This window comes from Gopherus flavomarginatus, chromosome 1 (genome assembly GCF_025201925.1).
Source record: "Gopherus flavomarginatus isolate rGopFla2 chromosome 1, rGopFla2.mat.asm, whole genome shotgun sequence".
Classification (NCBI taxonomy): domain Eukaryota; kingdom Metazoa; phylum Chordata; order Testudines; family Testudinidae; genus Gopherus; species Gopherus flavomarginatus.
In genome coordinates, this window is record NC_066617.1 from 358,243,951 (window position 1) to 358,267,909 (window position 23,959).

General features: G+C 44.8%; 1 protein-coding gene across 2 annotated transcripts in view; it reads right to left on the reverse strand.

Annotated features, from left to right (window-relative positions):
- Positions 1 to 23,959, reverse strand: part of MYO7A (myosin VIIA) — a 185,600-nt gene that overhangs the window by 15,643 nt on the left and 145,998 nt on the right. For both annotated transcript variants that reach the window (XM_050930288.1, XM_050930279.1), the window contains 14 exons: positions 22,595 to 22,721; positions 19,070 to 19,189; positions 18,031 to 18,204; positions 15,941 to 16,168; positions 11,356 to 11,526; positions 8,708 to 8,825; positions 8,239 to 8,365; positions 6,431 to 6,600; positions 5,670 to 5,860; positions 4,938 to 5,062; positions 4,057 to 4,225; positions 2,435 to 2,577; positions 1,504 to 1,659; positions 335 to 440 (listed from right to left, as the gene is read on the reverse strand). In XM_050930288.1, the coding sequence (XP_050786245.1) occupies positions 335 to 440; positions 1,504 to 1,659; positions 2,435 to 2,577; positions 4,057 to 4,225; positions 4,938 to 5,062; positions 5,670 to 5,860; positions 6,431 to 6,600; positions 8,239 to 8,365; positions 8,708 to 8,825; positions 11,356 to 11,526; positions 15,941 to 16,168; positions 18,031 to 18,204; positions 19,070 to 19,189; positions 22,595 to 22,721 (2,125 nt within the window). The remainder of the gene's footprint in view (positions 1 to 334; positions 441 to 1,503; positions 1,660 to 2,434; positions 2,578 to 4,056; positions 4,226 to 4,937; positions 5,063 to 5,669; positions 5,861 to 6,430; positions 6,601 to 8,238; positions 8,366 to 8,707; positions 8,826 to 11,355; positions 11,527 to 15,940; positions 16,169 to 18,030; positions 18,205 to 19,069; positions 19,190 to 22,594; positions 22,722 to 23,959) is intronic.

The window sequence follows — 23,959 nt, forward strand, 5'->3', positions numbered from 1 at the left end:
ACATCAGGTTTGTTCCTTTCATAATTAGAGGTGGCTTTGGTCCTGCTTCCCCTCTCCCAGATTGACACTGGTATCCCTCTATTAGCTTTGCCAGCAGAAGAGAAAAGAGAATCAGAATCTTTGTTTTGAAAAACTGAATTGAGATGGCAACGACTCAAACTCATGTTGATTTTGATCCGCGTAGCTAAGCATCCACATCTATGACACGCTATTGCACTCCATGGTCTTACCAAGCCTAGCCGGAGCCAGAACTGACGTTAGCCTAGGCCTGGCATTAATTAGAGAAAACTTAAGTCTCTTCTGCCGGAATTCAGATCTTTTTTCTCCCTTTTACCTCATCAGTGTCATCGGGGAAGTAAACTTTGTGGAAAATTTGGGTGGTTTTGTGCTGAATTGCCTCCACTTCAACCAGATGGGGAGGATACTTCCTGGATCCATTCCTATAAGACAGGAGATTTACAATGAATATGGCACTAGAGAACTCACTGCTGATGTACTTTTACACCCTACAAAAACAGAATAGTATCTTCAATAAGAACCTAATGACACCCCAGGAACCACACAAAATGGAAAGGATTCTTACATGGAGAATGGTTTTAGGATAGGAGCTGGGAAAGGACTCACCTGCTTGGCTATCAGTAATCAAAAGGAGGACACAATGAAAGATCTATGATTTACCATGGCTGCTGCTATGGTTAGGTACAGGAATGAAAAAATCTTGTAGTTTTCATAGCCAACCTACCTTCCCCCAGAATGGCCCATGGAAATATGAGCAGACAAAGCAGTCACTGCAAGGATTCTTCTGCCCTGTTTTATTTTATTATTTGTATTGTGGTAGTGCCTAGAGGCCATAAGCAGGATCAGGGCTGCATTGTGCTAGGTGCTGTACAAATATATAATGAAAGAATGGTCCCTGTCTCAAAGAGCTGATAGTCTAAGGGTATGAAGAGAGACAAGAGGTGGTTACAATGACCAGAGAGAGGGAGCTCAAGGTCACATCCAGGGAGTCATGGTTATTATAATAAGTAGCTGTCATAGCACCAGAGCAGCCTAGCCATGGAGGATTTTATGGGCCTCTTACTAGATGGTTAAGCAGAGGTCTGAAGGGGGAGAATGTGTTTATTTGGCCCCTAGATATCACAGTGATGGGTACATTAGTAATGCGTGGATAGACAGACTAATACTACTTGGCTTTATTAAAGGAAGGTAAGTAAAGTTATTCTCATTTCACAGCTGGAAAATAGAGGGGCAGAAAGGCAATGGGTTAGGCACCAGTGAATGTCTCCCCCAAAGGGATTTGCCCAAGGTCCGACAGCCAATCACAGTAGAGACAGGAACAGAACCCACATCACCCAACTTCCATATCAGAGGCGTGTCCACTGGAGTAGACAGATAGAGAAATGCTTAACGCTCTGTCCTAACCCTTCCTCATTTCCTCAGCCAGCAAATGCTGGCAATAGCACACACACACACCATCACATCTACCAGAATCTGGTACTATACCTCAGTGCTTTCTGTAGTCTCTGTATGCAATCTGTGGCTAGAGGGTGATGCTTCCGGGACTGGAGAAACCTCTGGACATGGGGCAGGAGAACATTGCTGGGAGGGAATAGGCCTGTGCATAACCAAAGCAGCTCCCAACCCTTCTCTTCGCTGTACCTTAAAGACATAGATATACAACAGGAAAATCAAACTCCTTGAAGGAACACTATCTACCAGAAAGGTCTGGGTCTCACTTACACTAAGACCCCCCTGACACTGCTCTGGCAGCATAGGGGGGCATGAAAGTGGCCATCAATGGAATTTACCCCGCTTCCATCCCTGTTCAACAGAGTCGGGTAAGGGACTTGAGCACAGATGGGAATTTGGGTCTGAAATTTGGGAATTTGGGTCTCAAGCCTTATAGCACTGACACTAATGTTAGTAATGGGGTTACATATACATTAGGGGGCAGAGATTGTAGAGCGAAGATTCACCAGCACAGCACAACTGTAGAGGACCTTGGAATTGTTGAGGAGGAAGAAGCTGCCAGATAAGGACCTGGGCTGAATGTCTGGGGAGAGGAAAAGGCAGGAGTCAAAGATGACACCAGAGTATAGGCCTGAGTGACCGGAAGGATGGTGGTAGGGTCAGTAACAACAGAGAATAGGTGGAAAAGTAGATCCTGTTAAATTTAAATTGATGGCAAGACATCTGCCTTGGAGGAGATGTCATAGAGCCAGAGGGAAATGCAGAAGCAGAAGGACAGGAACAACTCCAGAGTAGACAGATAGATTGGAGTCATCAGCACAGAGACATTAGATAAAGTGATTTAAAGAGGACAGAGAGAACAGAAGACTTCTGGGCCTACCCGTTCTGCAGACCCCCCCAGTCAGTCCTGCATTGCCCAACACAGATAGTTACAGCGCGGTACATGGGGAAGAATGACTCTTACTTAATGTGGTTGTCAGTGAGCTGCTTGAGGATCTGACAGTAGATTTCATCTTTCAACGGTTCAGCTTTCAAGGCACCTTCAAATATTTGGTCTGTTAGTTCGTTGACTGAGCGGGTTCTTTTGGATGGGTAGTCACCCATATACTTCAGCACAGGTGCAAGGCAGCAGTCAAGGATACACGAACGAGGAGGCTTAAGGAATGGCTTTGGACACCGACCCAATTAAAGAGTTGCTGTGCATCACTCCAGAGGTGGCTGCATTTTGGTGGAAGGTGTATATAGTTAATCTTCAAATGTGCTTTGGGATCCTTCTGGATGGCACCCATAATCATAGACCCTTATGTGTCACCTTGCTTTCTCAGGCTGGAGAGACTTGGCTGGGGGGACACGTAGGCCCAGAATGAGTGTGACTCTTTCTTCGGACCATGTAAGTGCCATGGAATTATTATTATTAATGGCCAGATCTTCAGCTGGCATATGCTGGCAGAGTTCTGTGAAGTCAATGGAGCTACTCACATTTACATCAGTTAAGGGGTCTGGCCCATCCTGCTAGTTCTGTTGTAATTATTATTATTCAGTGCAGTGTGTTTGAAATGAATTTTCTGAATTTAATTTTGGTTGGGGAAAAAAACAGGAAAAAATTTACAAAAGCTTCACTGAAAATTTCCCCCCCATTTTTGACCAAATTTTCTGTTTATTATTATTAAGGAATGACTCACACTGCAATGTTAGGATCTGAGCTTTATCTACCACGTAATGCTTGAGTCCGAGTTTGGTGTAGCCAATTTATAAAGATGCAGGTCATCCGCATAATCTGGATATGTGTTTTGACCGGCCCTCAGAGGTCAGGGTTGTTTGGGTCCAGGAGTTGGTTCAGGCCCATCTCTAATCATTAGCACTTGTATCAAGTCCCATGGTTACGGCTCAGATTTTGTCAGGAATATTTTTAGTAAAGATCAGACAGGTCACAGGCAATAAACAAAAATTCATGTAATCCCTTGACCTGGCTGTGATTTTTACAAAAAATATCCCTGACAAAATGGGGAGGGAGGAGGGTCTAGTACCCACTGTTGCTGGGGCTTTGGGGTCCCCCTCACCTCCCTGCAGCGGCTGGGAGCTCTGGGGTCCCCTCACCGCCCTCTGTGGCTGGGCAGCTGTGGGGTGGGGGGTAACCTCACTGCCTACTGTAGGTGGGCAGCTGTGAGAAGCCCTGCCATCAGCAACAAATAAGAGCTCTGGGGTCCCTCTGCCACCCTCAGCAGCTGGGAGCTCTGGGGACCACCACCACCTGCAGAGGCTGGGAGTTCCTGGGGACCCCAGGTGTCCGGCGGTTAGGAGTTGCTGTGGGGCCTGATGGTAGCAGTGACTCAGAGCTGCGGGGCTGTCAGCTGACAGTTCTAGCCCCTGGGCAGAAAATGTCATGGAGGTCTCTGGAAGTCACGGATTCCCTGACCTCCGTGACATAATCATAGCCTTATTCATGATGCATGACCTAAAGCCCGCTGAAGTCAATGTTAGTCTTTCCACTGATTTCAGTGGGCCTTGGATCAGGCCCATACTGCGACTCCTTGGGCTAGGCCTCTATGTTGGTTTGATCTATTGTGGGCAGCCTTTCCATAGCACTAAAAGGATATCAATGAACGCCATGCAGGCTTCCTGGGACAGCTCCTCGCTGCCCAGGATCTTCTTCAGCAAGGGCTGCTTGATAGGCTCTCGGGTGTAGCACCACAGTTTGTCTTTCCCTCGATTTTTGGTGATCATCACCCGGCTCAGAGTGTGCTTCGGAGGAGGCCTAGCAGCAAACACAAAGCAATGAGGAATCGTGGAGAGATTACGAGGGATGCGACGGCTCTGTGGAGCCCAGCTTCTGAACTTGGGTGCCAAATGTAAGGCTCCCAGTTCTGCATTAGGGCACTCTTATAGGGTCCAATCCAACACCCACTGAGGTCAATAGGAGTCTCCCTGTTGCCTTCAGTGATCACTGGATCAGCCCACTAGATGCCTAGAACAGGTGCTAGACTCTAATTTATTTGGAATTAATACACAGGACTTGCCATACCAGAAGAGACTAATGTTTTTTAAAGAACAGGTTGGACAAACACCTGTCAGGGTTAGTCTAAGGTTTAGTTGGTCCTGCCTCAGTGCAGGGGAGTGAACCTGATGACTTCTCGAGGTCATTTCCAGTCCTACATTTCCATGATCCCGTATAATGTTCTACATATGATTCAGAGGCTTCAAGGCCAGAAGGGACCATAAGTTAGTCAGATCTCATGAATAATACTGGCCGTAAAATTTCATGTAACAATCGGACTTCTGATGTTCTGCCAGTTTATACACAGAACACAACATCCTAAATCACAGCTGTAGTCCTATCAGGCCAGACAAACTGAAATCTAAAGCTTTCTTACAGTAATCCTGAAATGCAGCCATCGATTCGGCTCTGTCTTAGAAATAAACTCAAGTCCTTTATGCGTGCTGAAGAGATTTTTTTTTCTAAGTTTCACCTAAAATAATCATAGGAGAACTCTTCCAAGGTGTATGGCTTCACTCTTTCTTCACTGTCTGAAATCGCCAGTTGGGACATTCTAATAACATCTTGCCTCTGGTCAGGAGTCATTGTGACTAACGCCTAGAGATTAAAGGAGTCATGGTCAGTCAACGTATTTTAGATGAAAGAATTTTGATGTGTCCAGAGAGGGAAAGCAGATGAAAAATGAAAAGACTGATGATGAAAGAAAATCATGCTGTAATGAAAAAACAACAAAATATTAACTTCAAACTAATAAACAGCAACAACATTCAATCTTATTGGAACTACGCAGTTTCATGCATTTCTTAGTAATTAACACAGAGGGGTCTCAAAACAGTGTGGACCACATCCTAAGAGAGAAAGTACCTTATGGACCCACTTCCCCTCTCATTCATAGCTGCATAGACATATCTCCCTTGCCCAAATATCACCTTCAAAATTCAAGCCACAGTGACATCTAAGAAGATTCAGCCATATTTTAGGTCCAAAGTGGGTGGTTTTCAAAGCCCAGTAGAAAGGCTAATAGGTTGTCCAGACAGATGAAATCTGGTTCCCCTCTGCCCCAATGACCCTCTTAGTCATTCTTGCTTCCACTGCATCATCATCAGGGCCTTATCTAACCTTTGAAGACAATGGAACAACTCCTTTTGACTTCAATGGCTTTTGTATCAGGCACCAAGATGCACCATCCCTTAGGGTATCTTACCACAATCTCCAGAGGCGGCATGGTGACAGTCGGCAAGACGTAAACACAGTCCGTTGGGAAATCTCCTCTCTGTTTGGTCCTTTCATTGACCCCATTGGCCCAGCCCGAGTTCATGACATGATCTCCAGTGTCCTGGTCCATAACAATCAGGTCTCCTTTATGGAAGCTGAGGAATCCAGATTCTTCTCCCACTGCAGTGGAAGCGTCCGCTATTATTTCCAAATATCCTTTGGAGTAATTACCTTGTCTACATGCCTGCCTAACACACCTATCCCTGGGAAATCGGATCTATAAAACAGGCAATTGCTAAATGTGTACAGTGAACAGATACCGCTTACAAAAGTGTTTGGGCTGGCATTTTCAAAGGGAATGAGGAGAGTTAGGCTCCCAAATCCCACTGGCTTTCAATAGAAAGGGGATGCTCAACTCCCTCAGGCACTTTTGAAAATCTCACCCTAACCAAAGGTCTTACACACTGATTTCAAGGTCAGAAGAGACCACTGTGCTCATCTAATCTCACTGCCTGCAGAACACCAACCAGAGAATTTCACCCAGAAATCCCTGCAGCAAGCCCATAGCTTCTGGTTGAGCTAGAGGATATATTTTCGAAAGAGACATCCAAACCTGATTAAACAAAAGCTTTTATACATGAGTGCTGCTCTTCCAGGAGAAGCAGGCAGCTTTCCCAGTGCAACATATGAAAGATTGCCTGCCCTAAAGCCAGAGGATTTCTTTGCCTTTGGGTTGGTCAGTTTACTCACCAGGGTTTGGGTTGTCTTGGAGAGTGACAACATACTTTGATCTTTTCCTTAGTCCTTCTAGGAAGGTGACAACAAGGTCCCGGATGTCCTCTGCATTGTTGGAAGTGAAGGTGTATTCGTCCCCTTTAATGGTGGCCAAGGTGAAACTCTGCCCTTGGAGCTTTCCCCCTCTAGAACAGGGATCATAGAAACCACATTCATTAAACCAGTGTCACCTGGAGATCTGGGGGAAAAGGTTCACAACTGGCCACCTCCATCGTTCCTGCAAAATGTGCATGTGCACTTGCTGTAAACACACACTGCCACTCGTGAGGACAAACATGCATTTAGCACTGTCAAAATGGGCTTCCCTCTATAGACAACCACTGCTGGGCAAGCACACGTCTGGGATCCAGGCACACACACAGGTACACACACACACATGGGTACATGGGTGCAAACACACGGGTACACACACACACACACACATACACACACACACACACACATTTTGCAGGCACAGCTCAGGTGGAGAGTTTTGAAAATTTGGTCCTAGCATGAAGGCGAAATTGGCTCATAGATTCCCAGGCCACAAGGGAGCATTACGGTCATTTAGTCGGCCCTCCTGCATAACAAACACCAGAGGTCATTTTCATTTTCTGGGTTTGGTGCATGGTTGCTTTTGTCTGAGAGCGTGTGGTGAAGAGAAGGGAAGAGTGCTGATTGGGAATGGGGGAAAGAGCAGAGCAAACCTGTACCAGGAGCTCTAATGTGACAGTTAAGCTCTTTGGAGCAGGGTCTGTCTTTTTAGTCTCTGTACAGCGCCTAGCACAATGGGGTCCTATTTCAGGACTAGGAGTCCTAGGCCCATACAAATGATAATAAATTAAAAATGATGGGGAGGTACCACTGTGTGGTGGAATTAATTCTATTTGTAAATAAAACAAATTTATCCTTGACTCCTTCCTATGATAGAAATTAGAACATGCCTGTGCCTACCAGAAATAAATATAAATTAATGGAGATATTCTGTCTCCTAGAACTGGAAGGGACCTTGAAAGGTCATCAAGTCCAGCCCCCTGCCTTCACTAGCAGGACCAAATACTGATGTTGCCCCAGATCCCTAGGTGGCCCTCTCAAGGATTGAGCTCACAACCCTGGGTTTAGCAGGCCAATACTCAAACCACTGAGCTATCCCTCCCCACCAACCAGTCTAGCATGAGTATCGTAGATGTTTTCCGTAATATAGAAAGCAAAGTGCAGACCCTGGTCTCTGCTTCATTTCAGAAATGGCCTTGAGGTTCGATTTAGGTTCAGCAGGAATGCAGTTCTCTTCATGTGCTTCCAAGACACGCTATATGTCTACATTCGGTTCTGACTCTGGGTTGAATCTTTTGCATCACAACACAGAGCAAATTCTACCCTTGGACGTGAGGAAGCTGCTCCTGCTTGATTAATGGAAGCTGCAAGTATGTCCCAGGGTAGAAACTGGCTTTTAATTATTCATGTCGATGGCTGTTGTCTTAGCAAAGGAAATCTGCTAGGAGATGATTCCAAGTATCGCCTTGTGGAAAACATCACATGCTTTTACGATCCTTTCTTTTAACTGCTAGTAGGGAAACCACCATGCTTGTTAATAAAGATTGAGACCAACTAGGGTGACCAGATGTCCTGATTTTATAGGGACAGTCCTGATTTTGGAGACTTTTTCTTATATATGCACCTATTACCCTTAAACCCGTCTCGATTTTTTACACTTGCTGTCTGGTCACCCTAAGACCAATACTAGAGTTGCCTACGTCAGACTGACTCATTCTGCTCCTCCTTACCTACTGCTTGAGACAGCCGTGATCTCTGGGAAGGAGAGTTCTAAGAGGACTTGCTCTTGTTCATCCACAAAGTACACTCCGGTCCAATTCACAGCTACAATCACATCGTTCTTGGGCAGGCTGGGTCCTGAGTTGAAGACAATATGCACAATAGATAAATGTGCAGGCAACTATCAGACTGTAAAGTTAAAATGCTGGTTAAAAATGGTTTACAAATTGGACAGGCTTTTAGCTCTCAAATCAAGTCGTAAAGGCCAGAAAGTCCCCGTCTTGTTCATTGGGGACGTGGTGAAAGCATCAGCGCTTGAGACATTTATAGCCAGGCTGCAATGAGTGCTGTACAAAGCAATCCTGTGACTTCAGGGGGATGGACCCGATCACCAATAGGTCTTGTTCATCTCTAGAGTCTATGATTCTCTTTTATTTCATGGATGCTCATCCTACGGCAACACATTCTCTGTTGGGTTACCTGAGAATTTGAAGGCTTCATAGAATCTAGAAAACAGCAAAGGCCACTTGAAACGTGCAAAATCCACCACTTCTTCCTTGACTTTTTTGGGGTCTGCTCTCTTCTGGGTATAAATTCCCTACAGGGAAACCAAACCAAAACCAGCACGGAAAAACAAACCAACAATATGCAGGTTAAAGCCAGGAAATGGGACAATTAAAAACAAATCAGTAGGGCGACGTCTGTTTACACCAGCTGAAGATCTTGAAGTCACGAGACCTCCGACAGTATCAGGATGAGGCCAATGGCTTAAAAAACTAGCAGGGAAAGTAGTGGAAACCACAGTACCTGAGTTATTAAAGGACTGGACAGGACAAAGGTATGGAGAATACACTGTAGGGAATGATCCTGCACTGGAAGGGATGGGGGAAGGTCTAGATGATCCAGTAGGACCTTTCAGCCCCCGTGCTTAGATGAACAGTACCCAGTGGTGGAGACAAAGCCATGGGAATCATGGTGCCTGATTATCTAGGAGTATAAATCAGGAGCAGTTCTACTGAAGTCCAGAAATTTCATGAGGTTCACATTGGTGTAAGAAGAGAGAGGAGAATCAGGCTGTCATGAATATAAAGGGAAGGGTGACCACCTTTCTGTATACAGTGCTATGGGGTCCCTCCTGGCCAGAGGCACAAAATCCTCTTACCTGTAAAGGGTTATGAAGCTCAAGTAACCTAGCTGACACCTGACCAAAAGGACCAATAAGGGGACAAGATGCTTTTAAATCCAACTCCATTAGTATTAGTAAGTACTTAGCAAGGAAATGCGTTAGTTACTTTTATTTTGGCTAATGTTTTCCTTAGTGTAAGAGAGAGGTTTATGCCTGGTTTTGTAACTTTAAGGTTTTGCCTAGAGGGGGATCCTCTGTGTTCTTGAGTCTTTTGTTATTCTGTAAAGTACTTACCATCCCGATTTTTCAGAGGTGATTCTTTTACCTTTTCTTTAATTAAAATTCTTCTTTTAAGAACCTGATTGATTTTTCATCGTTTTAAGATCCAAGGGTTTGGGTCTGTGTTCACCTGTACCAATTGGTGAGGATATTATTCTCAAGCTTCTCCAGGAAAGGCGGTGTACAGGTTGGGAGTGGGGGATTATTCTCAAGCCTGCCCAGGAAAAGGGGAGTAGGGACTTGGGGGGATATTTGGGGAAGGTAGGGCTCCAAGTGGCCCTCTCTAAATGTTTGTTTAAATCACTTGGTGGTGGCAGCGTTACTTAATCCAAAGTATATTTGTGAAATTGTGCCTTGGGGAATTTTAATCTAAGCTGGTAGAAATAAGTTTAGGGGGTCTTCTTGTGGGTCCCCACATCTGTACCCTAAAGTGACATGGTGGCAGAGTGGTGGGATCATTTTGAACCAGAGATCATTTTGAATCAGGAGCACAAACCTTAGGAATTTTTTTTTCTTAAAAGAAGCTGCTTGGGGAAAGCAGGAGCTGAAGGCAGATAGCGATCTTATCTCTCTTGACCTGGAGACAAAGGTGTCAGGTTCTTGTAACAAAAGAAATTTTTTTTAAGCTGTGAGCAGCTGGAGATTTTTGTCTCTGGAGATTTTGTCTCTGCCTGAGGGCAGGGCAGGGTAGTTAACTTCCTACAAGTGAAAACATAAGCCAAAATAAAAGTAACTAACGCATTTCCTTGCTAAATACTTACTAATACTAACGGAATTGGATTGCTAGCTTTCTTGATTTGTCTCCAGCAAGCACACAGAACAGACAGACAAAGCCTTTTCCTCCCCTCCTGCCCCCTCAGATTTGAAAGTATCTTGTCCCTTTATTGGTCCTTTTGGTCAGGTGTCTGCTAGGTTACTTGAGCTTCTTAACCCTTTACAGGTAAGAAGATTTTGTGCCTCTGGCCAGGAGGAACCATAGAGCACCCACGAAAGCTCATGCTCCTATATGTCTGTTAGTTTATAAGGTGCCACAAGACTCTTTGCTGCTCCTATAGCACTGTATACAGAAAGGTGGTCACCCTTCCCTTTATATTCATGACACAGGCCCATGGTATTTTATCTCAAAACCTGTTTTCATGAATGGAGTCTCTGCTATGCTCTCCTCCACAGTGAGAAATCCAGCAGGAATGGATCTCTCAGGAAACACCTGGTTGGGCTGTGTAGAGGAGATGTGCTCCTCACCCTTGGACCAGGCTCCATTCAGGACGTCACTGGGTGCTAAGATGGCCCCTGTGTTTGTACAGTGCCCTGAACTTTGGGGTCTCTATCCTGATTGGTGCCTCTAGGCATGGCCATAATGCCACCATATAAGAGTCCCATGATTTAAGGGGAAATCCGCAGCGTTAGAGTCTTAGCCTTAAAAATAAGTCTGTCTGTGATATCTTCCTGCCATTCAGTAACTGCTTCAAAACCCAGTGCCACCACTGAAGTCTCTCTCTCCTTCATTTGTGATCCAACCAGCATCAAGAACAGCTACACTGGTCTTTGCCCCTTGCTCTAAATTGATCACTGGGGGAAACATCCATTTCTGTCTCAGCTGCAGTCGGGGCTCAGACTGAACTCCCACAGGCTGACACAGCCAAACCTGCTGGCTGTTTAACACGCACAGAGCCTTGCTGAAGCTCACCCCCTGGCCTCTTTCTGACCGACAGCCAACACCTACCTTTTTATGTGCAGCTATAATGAGCTGAGCCCATTTCTCCACTGTTTTCGAAGCAGTGATCTCTCTGTCAGGGATGTAGGAGGGGATTAAGTTCAGGAGTCGCTCCAGCACCATCGCCGCCCCATAGTCTACGTAGTACTGCTGGGAAGCCAGTTCTGCCAAGTCTTCTTCCTGCAGAAACCAACAGCTAAAGAAACTACAAGGAGGGAGTCACTTTAACCTCCCTTCTCCTTAAGCTCAATTAACCCTTTGCTGACACAGACCGATTGAATTTTAATGGGATTTCACAGATGTCAATGGACTTTAGACCAGGCTCTTAACAGTGGCACTTTACTGCGCTGCAACTTTCTCACTCAGGGGTGTGTAAAAACACCTCCCTGAGCGCTGCAAGTTTCAGTGCTATAACATGCCAGTGTAGACAGTGCACTAGTGCTGGGAGCTATGCCTCTCGTGGAGGTGGGTGTTTTAGAGAGCTGGGAGAGCCAGTGAAGACGTGCCCGAAGTAACTAACTCCTAAATGAATAAAACATCACACAAATACTTCTGTAACTACCTTCCCTTTCCTCGGACCCCACCTGCATTCAAGTGTAGCCAAGACCAGAGTCTCATGTGCCTAGCAGTGATAGCTGCAGCTGTTAAATGAATTGCAGATCAATGGATAATGGGAGAATAGAGAAAGTTCCTTTCTGAATTTTGTTTACTAAAGGCTCTAGCACTTTAGTTCACCTGAAGAAGAAAACAAAGAAAGAAGAAGTGGGACCGCTAAACACCGAGGATGGAGTGGAGGTTAAGGATAATCTAATAATGGCCCAATATCTAAACAAATACTTTGCCTCAGGGTATGGCTACACTTGAAATTTCAAAGCACTGCCGCGGCAGCGCTTTGAAGTGTGAGTGTGGTCGGAGCGCCATCGCTGGGAGAGAGCTCTCCCAGCACTGCACGTACTCCACATCCCTTACGGGTGTAGCTTGCAGAGCTGGGAGCCGCGCTCCCAGCGCTGCGGCACTGATTACACTGAGGCTTTACAGAGTTGTATCTTGCAGCGCTCAGGGGGGTGTTTTTTCACACCCGTGAGCGCGAAAGTTGCAGCGCTGTAAAGTGCCAGTGTAGCCAAGCCCTGGCAGTCTTTAATGAGGCTAATGAGGAGCTTAGGGATAATGGTAGGATGGCAAATGGGAATGAGGATATGGAGGTAGATATTACCACATTCGAGGTAGAAGCCAAACTCAAACAGCTTAATGGGACGAAATCAGGGGGCCCAGATAATCTTCATCCAAGAACATTAAAGGAACTGGCACATGAAATTGCAAGCCCATTAGCAAGAATTTTTAATGAATCAATAAACTCGGGTTTACTGATGACTGGAGAATTGCTAACATAGTTCCTATTCTTAAGAAAGGGGAAAAAAGTGATCTGAGTAACTACAGGCCTGTTAGTTTGACATCTGTAGCATGCAAGGTCTTGGAAAATTTTTTGAAGGAGAAAGTAGTTAAGGACATTGTGGTCAATGGTAACTGGGACAAAATACAACAATGGTTTTACAACAGGTAGATCGTGCCACACCAACCTGATCTCCATCTTTGAGAAGGTAACAGATTTTTTAGACAAAGGAAATGCAGTGGATCTAATTTACCTCAATTTCAGTAAGGCATTTGATACCGTTCCACATGGGGAATTATTAGTTAAATTGGAAAAGATGGGGATCAATATGAAAATTGAAAGGTGGATAAAGAACTGGTTAAAGGGAGACTACAACGGGTCATACTGAAGGGTGAACTGTCAGGCTGGAAGGAGGTTATTAGTGGAGTTCCTCAGGGATCAGTTTTGGGACCAATCTTATTTAATCTTTTAATTACTGACCTTGGCACAAAAAGTGGGAATGTGCTAATAAAGTTTGCAGATGACACAAAGCTGGGGAGTATTGCTAACACAGACAAGGACCGGGATATCATACAGGAAGATCTGGATGACCTTGTAAACTGGAGTAATAGTAATAGGATGAAATCTAATAGTGAAAAGTGCAAGGTCATGCATTTAAGGATTAATAACAAGAATTTTGGTTATAAATTGGTGACGCATCAGTTGGAAGTAACAGAGAAGGAGAAGGACCTCGGAGTATTGGTTGATCACAGGATGACTATGAGTCGCCAATGTGATATGGCAGTTAAAAAAGTTAATGTGGTCTTGGGATGCATCAGGTGAGGTATTTCCAGTAGAGAGAAGGAAATGTTAGTACCGTTATACAAGGCACTGGTGAGACCTCATCTGGAATACTATGTGCAGTTTTTGTCTCCCTTGTTTAAGAAGGATAAATTCAAACTGGAACAGGCACAGAGAAGGGCTACTAGGATGATCCAAGGAATGGAAAACCTGTCTTATGAAAGGAGACTCAAAGAACTTGGCTTGTTTAGCCTAACCAAAAGAAGCTTGAGGGGGGATATGATTGCTCTTTATAAATATATCAGAGGGATAAATATCAGGGAGGGAGAGGAATTATTTAAGCTTAGTACCAATGTGGACACAAGAACAAATGGATATAAACTGGACACTAGGAAGTTTAGACTTGAAATTAGATGAAAGTTTCTAACCATCAGAGGAGTGAAGTTCTGGAACAGCCTTCCAAGGGGAGTAGTGGGGGCAAAAGACGTATCTGGCTTCAAGACTAAGCTTGATAAGTTTATGAAGGGGATGGTATGATTGGATAGCCTAATTTTGGCAATTAATTTGGCAGTTGGTCTTTGACTACTAGCAGTAAATATGCCCAGTGGTCTGTGATGGGATGTTAGATGGGGTGGGATCTGAGTTACTACAAAGAATTATTTCCTGGGTGCTGGCTGGTGAGTCTTGCCCACATGCTCAGGGTTTAACTGATTGCCATATTTGGGGTCAGGAAGGAATTTTCCTCCAGGGCAGATTGGCAAAGGCCCTGGAGGTTTTTCGTCTTCCTCTGCAGCATGGGGCAGGGGTCACTTGCTGGAGGATTCTCTGCAGCTTGAGGTCTTCAAACTATTATTTGAGGACTTCAATAACTCAGACAAAGGTTAAGGGTTTGTTACAGGAGTTGGGTGGGTGAGATTCTGTGGCCTGCATTGTGCAGGAGGTCAGACTAGATGATCATAATGGTCCCTTCTGATCTTAAAGGCTATGAGTCTGAGTCTATCATATCTTTTTGATTAAGCAGGTTCAGCATCCATTGTTGAGCACTCAGATGCACAAAATTACCTCTCATACCAGAGAAGTCACCTGACTGCAGGTAACAACTCATTGGATGTTATGGCCATGTTTGCTCCAGAGCCACGTCTACACTGGCAAAGTGACCTGTTGCTGGCAACTGGTGTCAGCAAGGTTTACAGCTGAACCAATACTGAATATTGTATAGGCCCAAGTCTAGCTGAGGGCAAACTGCATTCAGCATAGTGCCCGGAAGGAACTATGGTTAAAACCTGAGCAGGTTTGAGCACCATGAACAACTCTGTCCTTGTCTACACTTGCAGTTCAATCCTGTTCAGCACTGGTTCAATGGCACCCTTTTCTGATACCTGTAGTCAGCAATGGGTAATTCTATTAGTGTAGATAAGGCTTAGGGAGTATAAATCAATTGTGTCTCACCACAGCTCTTGCACTTAAGGAGCAAACCCACCTCTTTCTTCATAAATCGGGCAAATTGCTGAAGAACAGATACTTGAATGCAATACATCTTTATATTGTACTGTGTCCCAAAGTATTTTACAAAGACATGATATAGCTACAGAAGTGGAGGCTGGGAGCAAGAGATATAGGCAAAAGATAGGACTACAGATAAGATTTGAAATGGAGAGTCAATGAGGCAGAGATACAAGAAGGTAAACTAAATACCATGGTGATTGGGCACTTTATAGACACACAGTAGAAATGTCATGTGGAGGTCAGGAGAAGAAGGGGTAGAAGCAGACAGAACAGAAGATAGATATGTTGGATGAAGTCCATGTATACTTTAAAAACAAGGAGGACAAAATACCCAGGCCCAGATCCTTCCCAGATTCTCAGTGGTATTTAGGTCCCTAACTCCGTTTGAGGATTAGGGCCTACATTTTCAGAGTAACAAGTACTTTTGGGTTCCACAATTTTTGGGAGCCTAATTAGACATACCTCGAAGGGGCTTGGTTTTCAGAAGTGCTAAGCACCTGGTTCTCTGCAAATCAGTCCTCTTTAAGGTCTCCCAGGTTGGGAACCCGAACACTGAGGTAGTCAGAATCACTAGTCACTTAAGCCAAGGGGCGAGACTTTGCCTTGGGATGCTCATGTGCAGCTCCCACTGATTTCTGATACTCAGGGGCAGTTCCCACTGATTTCCTCTGTTTGTAAGTCGGCTCCTTTGACTTCGATAAGAGTTGTCTGTGAGTTTCTTCGGGGGTGAAATTTGGCTCTTAATGTATGAAGTTCATAGTGCTGGGTCCCTTATTAGTAGACAGACAGAAAGACAGACAGCAAGAACAGCATTCATTTTAAGGATTCTGGATCCTACCTACCTAAATGAGAAGAGAATATTCACGTGCTCAGTTTCCCAAGTCTGGGGGCCAAGGTCTGCCACTGCTGAGGACTCACCTTGTCACATCGGTACTCCCCAAACTTCACCCCTCGGACTATCTGCTGGTAAATGAGGTTGGTTGCCACGCTGTCTTCGCTCGGATTGTGCCACGGGGTGAAGATCTCCTTCCTAAAGAAGAGCCGCCACGGCGCGTTGCGCTCCTGGGCTCCCTGCTCTTTGGCATACTGTTCACACTGAGACACAGCGTCCATCACGTGGTCGTTGCCGCTCCCCAAGGATGAGACCTGGCCAGGGCAGGAGGGGGACAGGGAAGGTACATGCTGGTCACCATATTTTTAGCAGCAGTTTCCATGCCCCATGTGAAAGGAGAGACCCATCGTGATTTAGTGAGATGAGATTATGCTCCATAAAGGGAGCAAAGAGCCTTTGTTATTATGCATTATTTGTATGACCATAGCACTTAAGAGCCCTAGTCATGGGACAGGCACTCACTGTACGAGGTGCTGTACAAACAGAGCAAAAAGATGCCCCCTTACCCTCCTACCATGCCCCTGTGCAGGGGCCAATCATAACTGCAAGAACTCCTCAGAGCGAGAGCCCACAACAGCACCAGCTTCTCCTAAAGGGACAAGAGGTGTGTGTATGTAACCTGGTCCCCACTCTACCAGCCACCAGAGATGGGCAGCCATGGAGTGGAGAACATGCTGCACCCTCCTATGGGATGGCACAGACCTTCTGCTACCCAGGAGCTATGGGACTGATTCTGTCTCCCTGAGCACAATGCTTCCGGGAGCGCAACCTTAAGGCTAAGCAGCTTGTGCTGTGCTGCCCACCGGACCTGTGTCTGAAGGGCCCAATCTAGCCCATGGTTTGCGTGTATGATGCTATTATTGACTTCTCAGGTTCCATGCCTGTGCTCGGAACAGTCGATTGAAAGCCAGACTGAGTGCAATCAATCAGAATAAGCAGGAATGGAGGGCTAGGTCTCTCCCCAGACATTACATGGGTACATGCACCTGCTGCAGGCCTTCGAAACAGACCAAAGGATTTTCAAGGATGATAGCACTCTGTCCAGGCTTCAAGGTTTATGTAATGCAGTGGTTTTCAAACTTTTATTCTGGCGACCCAGTTGAAGAAAATTGTTGATGCCCATGACCCAATGGAGCTGGGGAGGAGGAGTTTGGGGTGCAGGAAGGGGCTCTGGGTTTGAGGGAGAGGCTCAGAGCTGGGGCAGGGGATTGGAGCACGGGGTTGGGGTGCAGGCTTACTTCTGGCGGCTCCAGGTCAGTGGTGCAGTAAGGGTGCTAAGGCAGGCTTCCTGCCTGTCCTGACATTGCGGATCGCGCGGCCAGCAGCAGGTCCAGCTCCTAGATGGGAGCGTGCAAGCGGCTCCGTGCAACTCTCCCCTGCAGGCACTGCTCCTAGCCCCCATATCCCACTGGCTGGGAACCGACCAATGGGAGTGTTGAGCAGATGGCAGTGCGCCGAGCCCTGTTCCCAACCCCCGCCCCGCCCGTCTAGGAGCTGTCGAAACAGATAGGAACTAGCTGCATTAGCCAGGCAGCACCGCTGACAGGACTTTTAACGGCCCAGTCGGCGGTGCTGACCAGAGCCGCCGCGACCCAGTGCCTTACATTCCGCAGCCCAGTCCTGGGTCGTGACCCACAGTTTGAAAACCACTGATGTAAAGGAATGCTAAACTGTATTATACTGTTCACCCACTAGGTGGCGCTGTATGTAAAAATACCTTATTTAAACTCACCTCAGCCATACCTGGCAGCACATTAATGATGAACACATCTGGTGTGTATCTTGCTCAGAAGCAAGCTCTGTAGCCAGTCCATATCTGGTACAGGGCCATGACAGTTTATTAGGACTATATGGAGTTGCACAGGCAGGCTGTAGCTACTGACTGACTGGATGAGATTTTACTCTCAGATTATTTTGCCTTCTCATTGACTCTGACCTTTATTCTTAGAGAGTTGTATCTACTGGTAGCTTCCAAAAGTTCATTACTAACAGAATAGTTTAGTGTTCAATTCCCCGCTCTCATCACAAGATAGAACTGCCACCCTGAAGATACATATTTTCTATATCAGAAAAGAGGCACCTTCCCCTTCTCTGAGGCGTCTAGGTCAGTATGTACCTTGTCAAACAGTGCGATGTAAAGCGAAAACCCAAATCGGTCCTTCAGGCTGATCTTGTCAGCTAAGGAATTGCAGAGCTCTTTAGCAGTCGTTGCAGAGTCAGTTAGTAGCGTTTTCGTTGTCCCATCCATAAACGTAACAGGCAGCATGATAGGTTTCTTGGACTTTGTCGCCTGGAAGATTAGGGTCAAACTTTTAAAAGGCATACGAACTTGCCCATTTACAAGTTATCTCCCAACAATCATAGTGTCTTTTCTGGATCCTTTGCACTAGTCCCTATGGCTACATTTGTAATACGGCTGCTGCTATATACTTCCCCACAGCATGATGTAGGGTCACAACCTGAGTATTGGGGAGCAGCTGCAACTCCTGATTTTTTTAAATTAATACAGTTAATTGCCAATGGTAATTTCTGATTCTCTTCAATGGACACTAGATTGAATCCTGGAGGCATGTGTAACATTTAAATCTGTTTAGAGACTTGGATAATACCCACTGCCTCAAACTACATGGAACACAGTTCTGTACCACCTTCAAAATACAGGAAGCTGGCAAAGAGTGCAGGCAAGAGGAACAGTAACAAGTGGTTTGAAGATAATGCGACTCAGTTATATGTTCTCCACAGGGAAGATAGTTTCTGCTTCTGACCTGCTAATTGTCAGAATAAGAGAGTCAACATCCTACTAAGGGACTGTGAAAAATGTTTAAGTCTCTAAATGGAACGGCATTCACTATCAGAGCTGGAAAGAAACCGTGTTTCATCCCCCACAGTACACTGGGAAGAAAAACACTTCCACTGAATTTGGCAGGTTTTGGTTGAAAAAAATGAAAACCTGAAAACTAAACTTTTTGGTTTACAACAACTAAAAACTGAAAATATTGTTTTCAAGGACAGAAAAAAATTTTCCTACAAAAATCTGAAAAATTCAGACAGAAATGGACATTTTCTAAAGCAAATTTCTGTTCAATCAAAAGTCACTTTCAACAACATCTTTTTAGACTCGCTCTATTTGCTCCAGGGGATTCGGCTGATCATACCTGTAATTCTAACCAGCTGGGCGGCTGGGTCCTAGTCCCATTTGCAAATGTCCTCCTCAATCTCTCTTCACAATAGGGAGCATAACCAGGAGGACCTCCATTGATGAAGTTCCTTAAATACTGTTGGCAAGAGAGAATGTATCGGTTAGATGACTGATGGCTGCTGTTGGCTTGAACACAGGTCCATGGCTCCATTCTAAAGACTGTCCACTCAAAATCTTATTGCAGCACTAGCCAGAAGGGGGAATTAAATCAAACAGACCTGTAGGTAATGAGCAGTGGGGAGACAAACACAGTATTTAATCAAATGCACACACCAAATCAATTCCCTGCCATTGCAGGGGCCTTGCACATTGGTGCACCTCAGTTCCATCTATTATCTGAATGCGGCACACAATAGTTTGTTCTCCTGAGGGCTGTAACACTTTAGTCTAACCCAGGTTAATGGGCTTGCCGCAGGGGTAACTGGGTGGAGTTTAGTTGCCTGTGACATGCATGTCAGATTAGATGATCTGGTGTAATTTCCAGCTCAAGATGACAAACCTGTCCTTGCTCCGATTAAGCTAGCATGCTAAAAATAGAAGTATCGCTGCTGCACTGTGAAATAGCCACATGCTAGATCAGGCTGAGATGCTACGCATGAACATGGGCAGGTAGCCTGTCCTGCCGCTCATTCTGCCAGGGCTACACTTCTGTTTTTAGCATGCTAGCTTGATCAGAACTAGCGTGGGTATGTCTCCTTGAGCTGGGAATTACACCTCCCACTGTAGCATAGATGTACCCTATGACACACACAGAGAATACTTAGGTACCTTATTAATACATTAGATTGGTATTTATTTGCTTAGATTTTTAAAAATATCCATTTTAAGGAGGTCCTATCTAGGAATCTATGTACTTGGCCCATGTATTAAAAATGCACTCACATTACTGCAGAAAAAAATTAAACCCAGCAGCATCCCCAAAATGACAGACAGGAAATACTCTATAAATAACTTAGACAGACAGACAGCTCTATAAATCATAACTGGGAGGCTCTATAAATCACTTTGCTAGATCTATAAATCTTAACTTAATGCTCTATAAATAACTTAGACAGTGAGGCAGACGGATGGATAAGATGAATAGCAGCCACTCCATGGTTATAGCTGCAACAGAGTTTGCATTGTGAACCTGATTTTGGTATCACCTCTCAAATCCACACCCACAAAACTAACACCTAATTGGTAGGTAAGGTCTGAGGCTGATGCAGAATTTTTCTACTAACTCTGAAATAAATCAGAGTAAGTGCTCCTGATTAATGTACCTTCAAAGCATAAGTATTCACCAGAGTCCAAAACTAATCTACAAATATTTTTGCCATCATATAGTACAAAAGGAGACAGAAAGAGAGAGAAAATATAGTTCATATCCCCTCAGATGAGTTCTGTCAGCAGTGCACAGGGCCAGCATTTAACAGCTATGATACTTTAAAAAAAAAGTTATTGACATTTTAAGCCCTGATTCTGAAATTGCATCTGTACAGGAGACCCCAGTGGTTTGCCTGCAGCTCCTTGCAGGATCGGGGCCTTTAACAGTAACTTCAGAGTAAGTTACCGAGAGTCCAGAATGTAACAGGTTTGACCAGTAGCCCAAGATTACAGAGAGTAAAATCCTGGCTTCCCTGGAGTCAATGGGAATTTGGCTGCTGGCTTCCATGGGGCTGGGATTCCAGCCAAAGGGTATATTCTGAAGACTATTAACAACTTGTTTCTAGAAGTGCTGCCCTCTCCTCAAATAAGCCCTCCTTTATCAAAGATTTAAACACAGACTAAAACACTCCATGGGCCATCTCTAGTAATACGCTTTACTGGGTCTCATTTCTAGGCATAATGGAATTTTCTGCTGTTTCACACGTGATTTATCTGCCTTATCCACTTCCCTACAGGAAGGGCTTGTGGCTGACACAAAGAATTCTATTGATGAATTTGGCTTCTGGAGTCAGCTCTCAGGACCAAGGGCCGGATCCAATCTATCATGAAGTCAGTGGAAATGGTCCAACTGAACTTCACTGGCTTTGGGATCAGGCTACATGTTCTGAAGTTCTTCCTCAGGCAAAGCTCTCACAGTGGCAATAGGAGCCTTGCCTGAGCAAGGACTGAGGGCTTAGTCCTGCAACGTGCTGAGTACTCTGCCCAGCAAAGCCCTTAAGCCCATGCTTAAATGTAAGCCAGAGTAGCCCCATTGAAGTCACTGTGAGTCTGGGTGCTTAGAGCCTTTCAAAGTCAGGCCACTTTTAGCTAAATCCATATTTAGGCCAAAATTGTTATAAAAAATGGGATCCAAAGAAGTGGCCTGATTTGCAAAAGTGACGAGCACTTAGCAGCTCCCAGAGATTTCAGTGGGAGCTGCTGGATGCCCAGTACTTTGGGAGATAAAGCCGCTCATCTAGAGGTATTGGCTTCCATCTGGATACATGAGGAAGTAGGATACAGGGAGGTAGAGCAACCAAACAAAATATACTCATAGACTTGGGATTAATTTAAAACCTTCCTAATGACATTTAAATTAACACACACACACACACACACACACGCACGCACACACACATATGAAATTTTAACTGCTTGGCCTGAAATTTTCCATGCAGATTTTTTTTTAGTTTCAGCAAAATTGAGCTCACTTTGTAATACCACTGATAGACAATTTTACCAGCGCAGCAGATGCATCGACTGAGTGAGCAGAAACGTCATCTGCATATACAAACTAGCCTTCGTATATTCCTATGGGGTAACTGCAGGCATAAACATGCAGCCTGGATTTGCAAATCCCACTTGTACAAGAATATGGATGTTTAGCCTCATGTAGGTGTTTGCATATTCTTTGCACAAGCAACTCAGACACATCATTTGAAAATTTGGCCCCAGAAGTCCCCGCTTTCTCACATACATACACTGCAGCTGCTTTCTCTGTGTTCTGTGTTTCTCTTCTGTTTTACCAGCCTTTCTGGATGGCAGCTTCCTATAGGACTGTTCATTATTCTTGGCTATTATATGTATTACAAGAGAGAGGGCCAGGCTGCAAAGCTGGGATCTGAGCATCCCTAATTTTCAGGTGTGCTTAGATCAGCCTATTGTAGAAATACAGGTCAGCTGTGACGTTTGGCTGTAGATCTGGATTCAAATTTTGGAAAGGCCTTGAGATCTGAGATTTGGTTTCAACTAAAACCAATTTCCTAGTAATTTATTCTTCTTTATAGTTAGATGACTCGGTTAGAAGAATAGCCTTTAGGGCCCCGATTCAGCAACCTATGTAAGCAGTTGCTAAACTTTAATTTCAATGGGGCTGAAGCACATGCTTATGTTCTTAGCTGAACTGGGGCTTTTACTACAATGGAGCTTTTCTGTAAAACCAGAGTCTGTGGAAAGGGAGTCATGACACAGTTAACAAGCAGAGAAAGCAAAGAGAAGAGTTGGCTCCAGCATTGTGAAAGGAAATGTATAAATAGATACGCCAGGCACATGAGAAATAACATTCGCTCTTCACCTTCACAAACTTTTCGGAAGGAGCAAAGCATCCCACGCATAGCGACATCAGGATCCAGCCTCTCGCGTGGCTGCTTTTGGAAGGGTTCTGGGTGAGCTGTTTGCAGATTTGACAATAGATTTCATCCCTGCAACAGAAATCAGAGTTAGATCCCAGCCAATCATTCAAGATACCATTTCCCTCTCAGTGGAGCCCTGATCCACAGTCCACTGAAGTCAATGGGAGTCTTTCCAGTAATTTCAGTGGGCTCTGGATTGGGCCCTTAATGAATAATTTGCTACTTTTTCTGATGAAATCTGCCTCTCCAGGCTTGCAAACTGTTACTAGATGTCAAAGTGGCTGCTGTCTTTTAGATGGGATGTAAAACCAGACCCTGACTGCTTGATGATTAAAGGTCCCATGGCACTTTATGTCTGTCTAGGGGTATTAACCTCGTTGCCCTGGCCAATTCTAACTCTGATAATTACATCCCTCCTACAGAAATCCCCTTTGCAAATTCAAATGGAAACGGCATTCCTTTACACTTTGGCCGAGCTCTTCCAAAGCTGCCTAAAAGTAGCTCTGGAACTGGGCATCCAAGTAGCTTTGAAAGTCTCAGCTTTCTCGTGCTGAGTTGCTATGTAGTCTTGCTGTGTCTATTTAAACAAACATCTGCCATGTTCCATCCTAGCAGCAGCCTTTTGTCAGTGGCAGGTAAAATGAGCCTTGTTTGTTTGTGTAAAGAGCTTTGTGAGCTTTTAGGATGAATGGCAAAATATACCAGAGATGGTGCAGTTGAGGTGGCCCAACATGTTGCATTAGAAGACCCTGTTTTCTGTTCCTTATAACCTGGCCAAATTTTAGCTGCTTTGGCTGAAATTTTCTATGCTGATTTTTAAAATTTTTTTGGCAAAACCAGTTTTGTTGTTTCTCAGAACGAGGTTTGGGGAAAAGACATGTTTTGTCCATGTTAAGAGCTTCTTACATCTGCTTTGTTGAAAAGCTCTAGTGCTGCCACGTTTTGGAACAAGGACTTACAATTTGGTATGGGGACTGCCCTGGGGTTGGGGGTGGGGAGTATTTTTTGCCATCCTCTTGAAAATCCACCCATCTTTGGCCAAGTTCATGAGCCTTTGAAAATCTTAGTTTGCACATGCTCAGAAGAGTTTGCCAGCAGAATTCTCCACAGAGTCTACCTGCATACTCCATCCGCAGGAATACTGTCTGCTACCAGGCACTCACAAAAGCAAATGAGGTCCTTCTGCTCTGAATATATCAAGCACTATATAATGCTTTGAAAAAATCAGGTCCTAAGCATTTCAAATTGGGCCTCCTAAATTAGTATACAATTTTAACCTTAATCTGCCTTTGTCACACAGTTCCCCA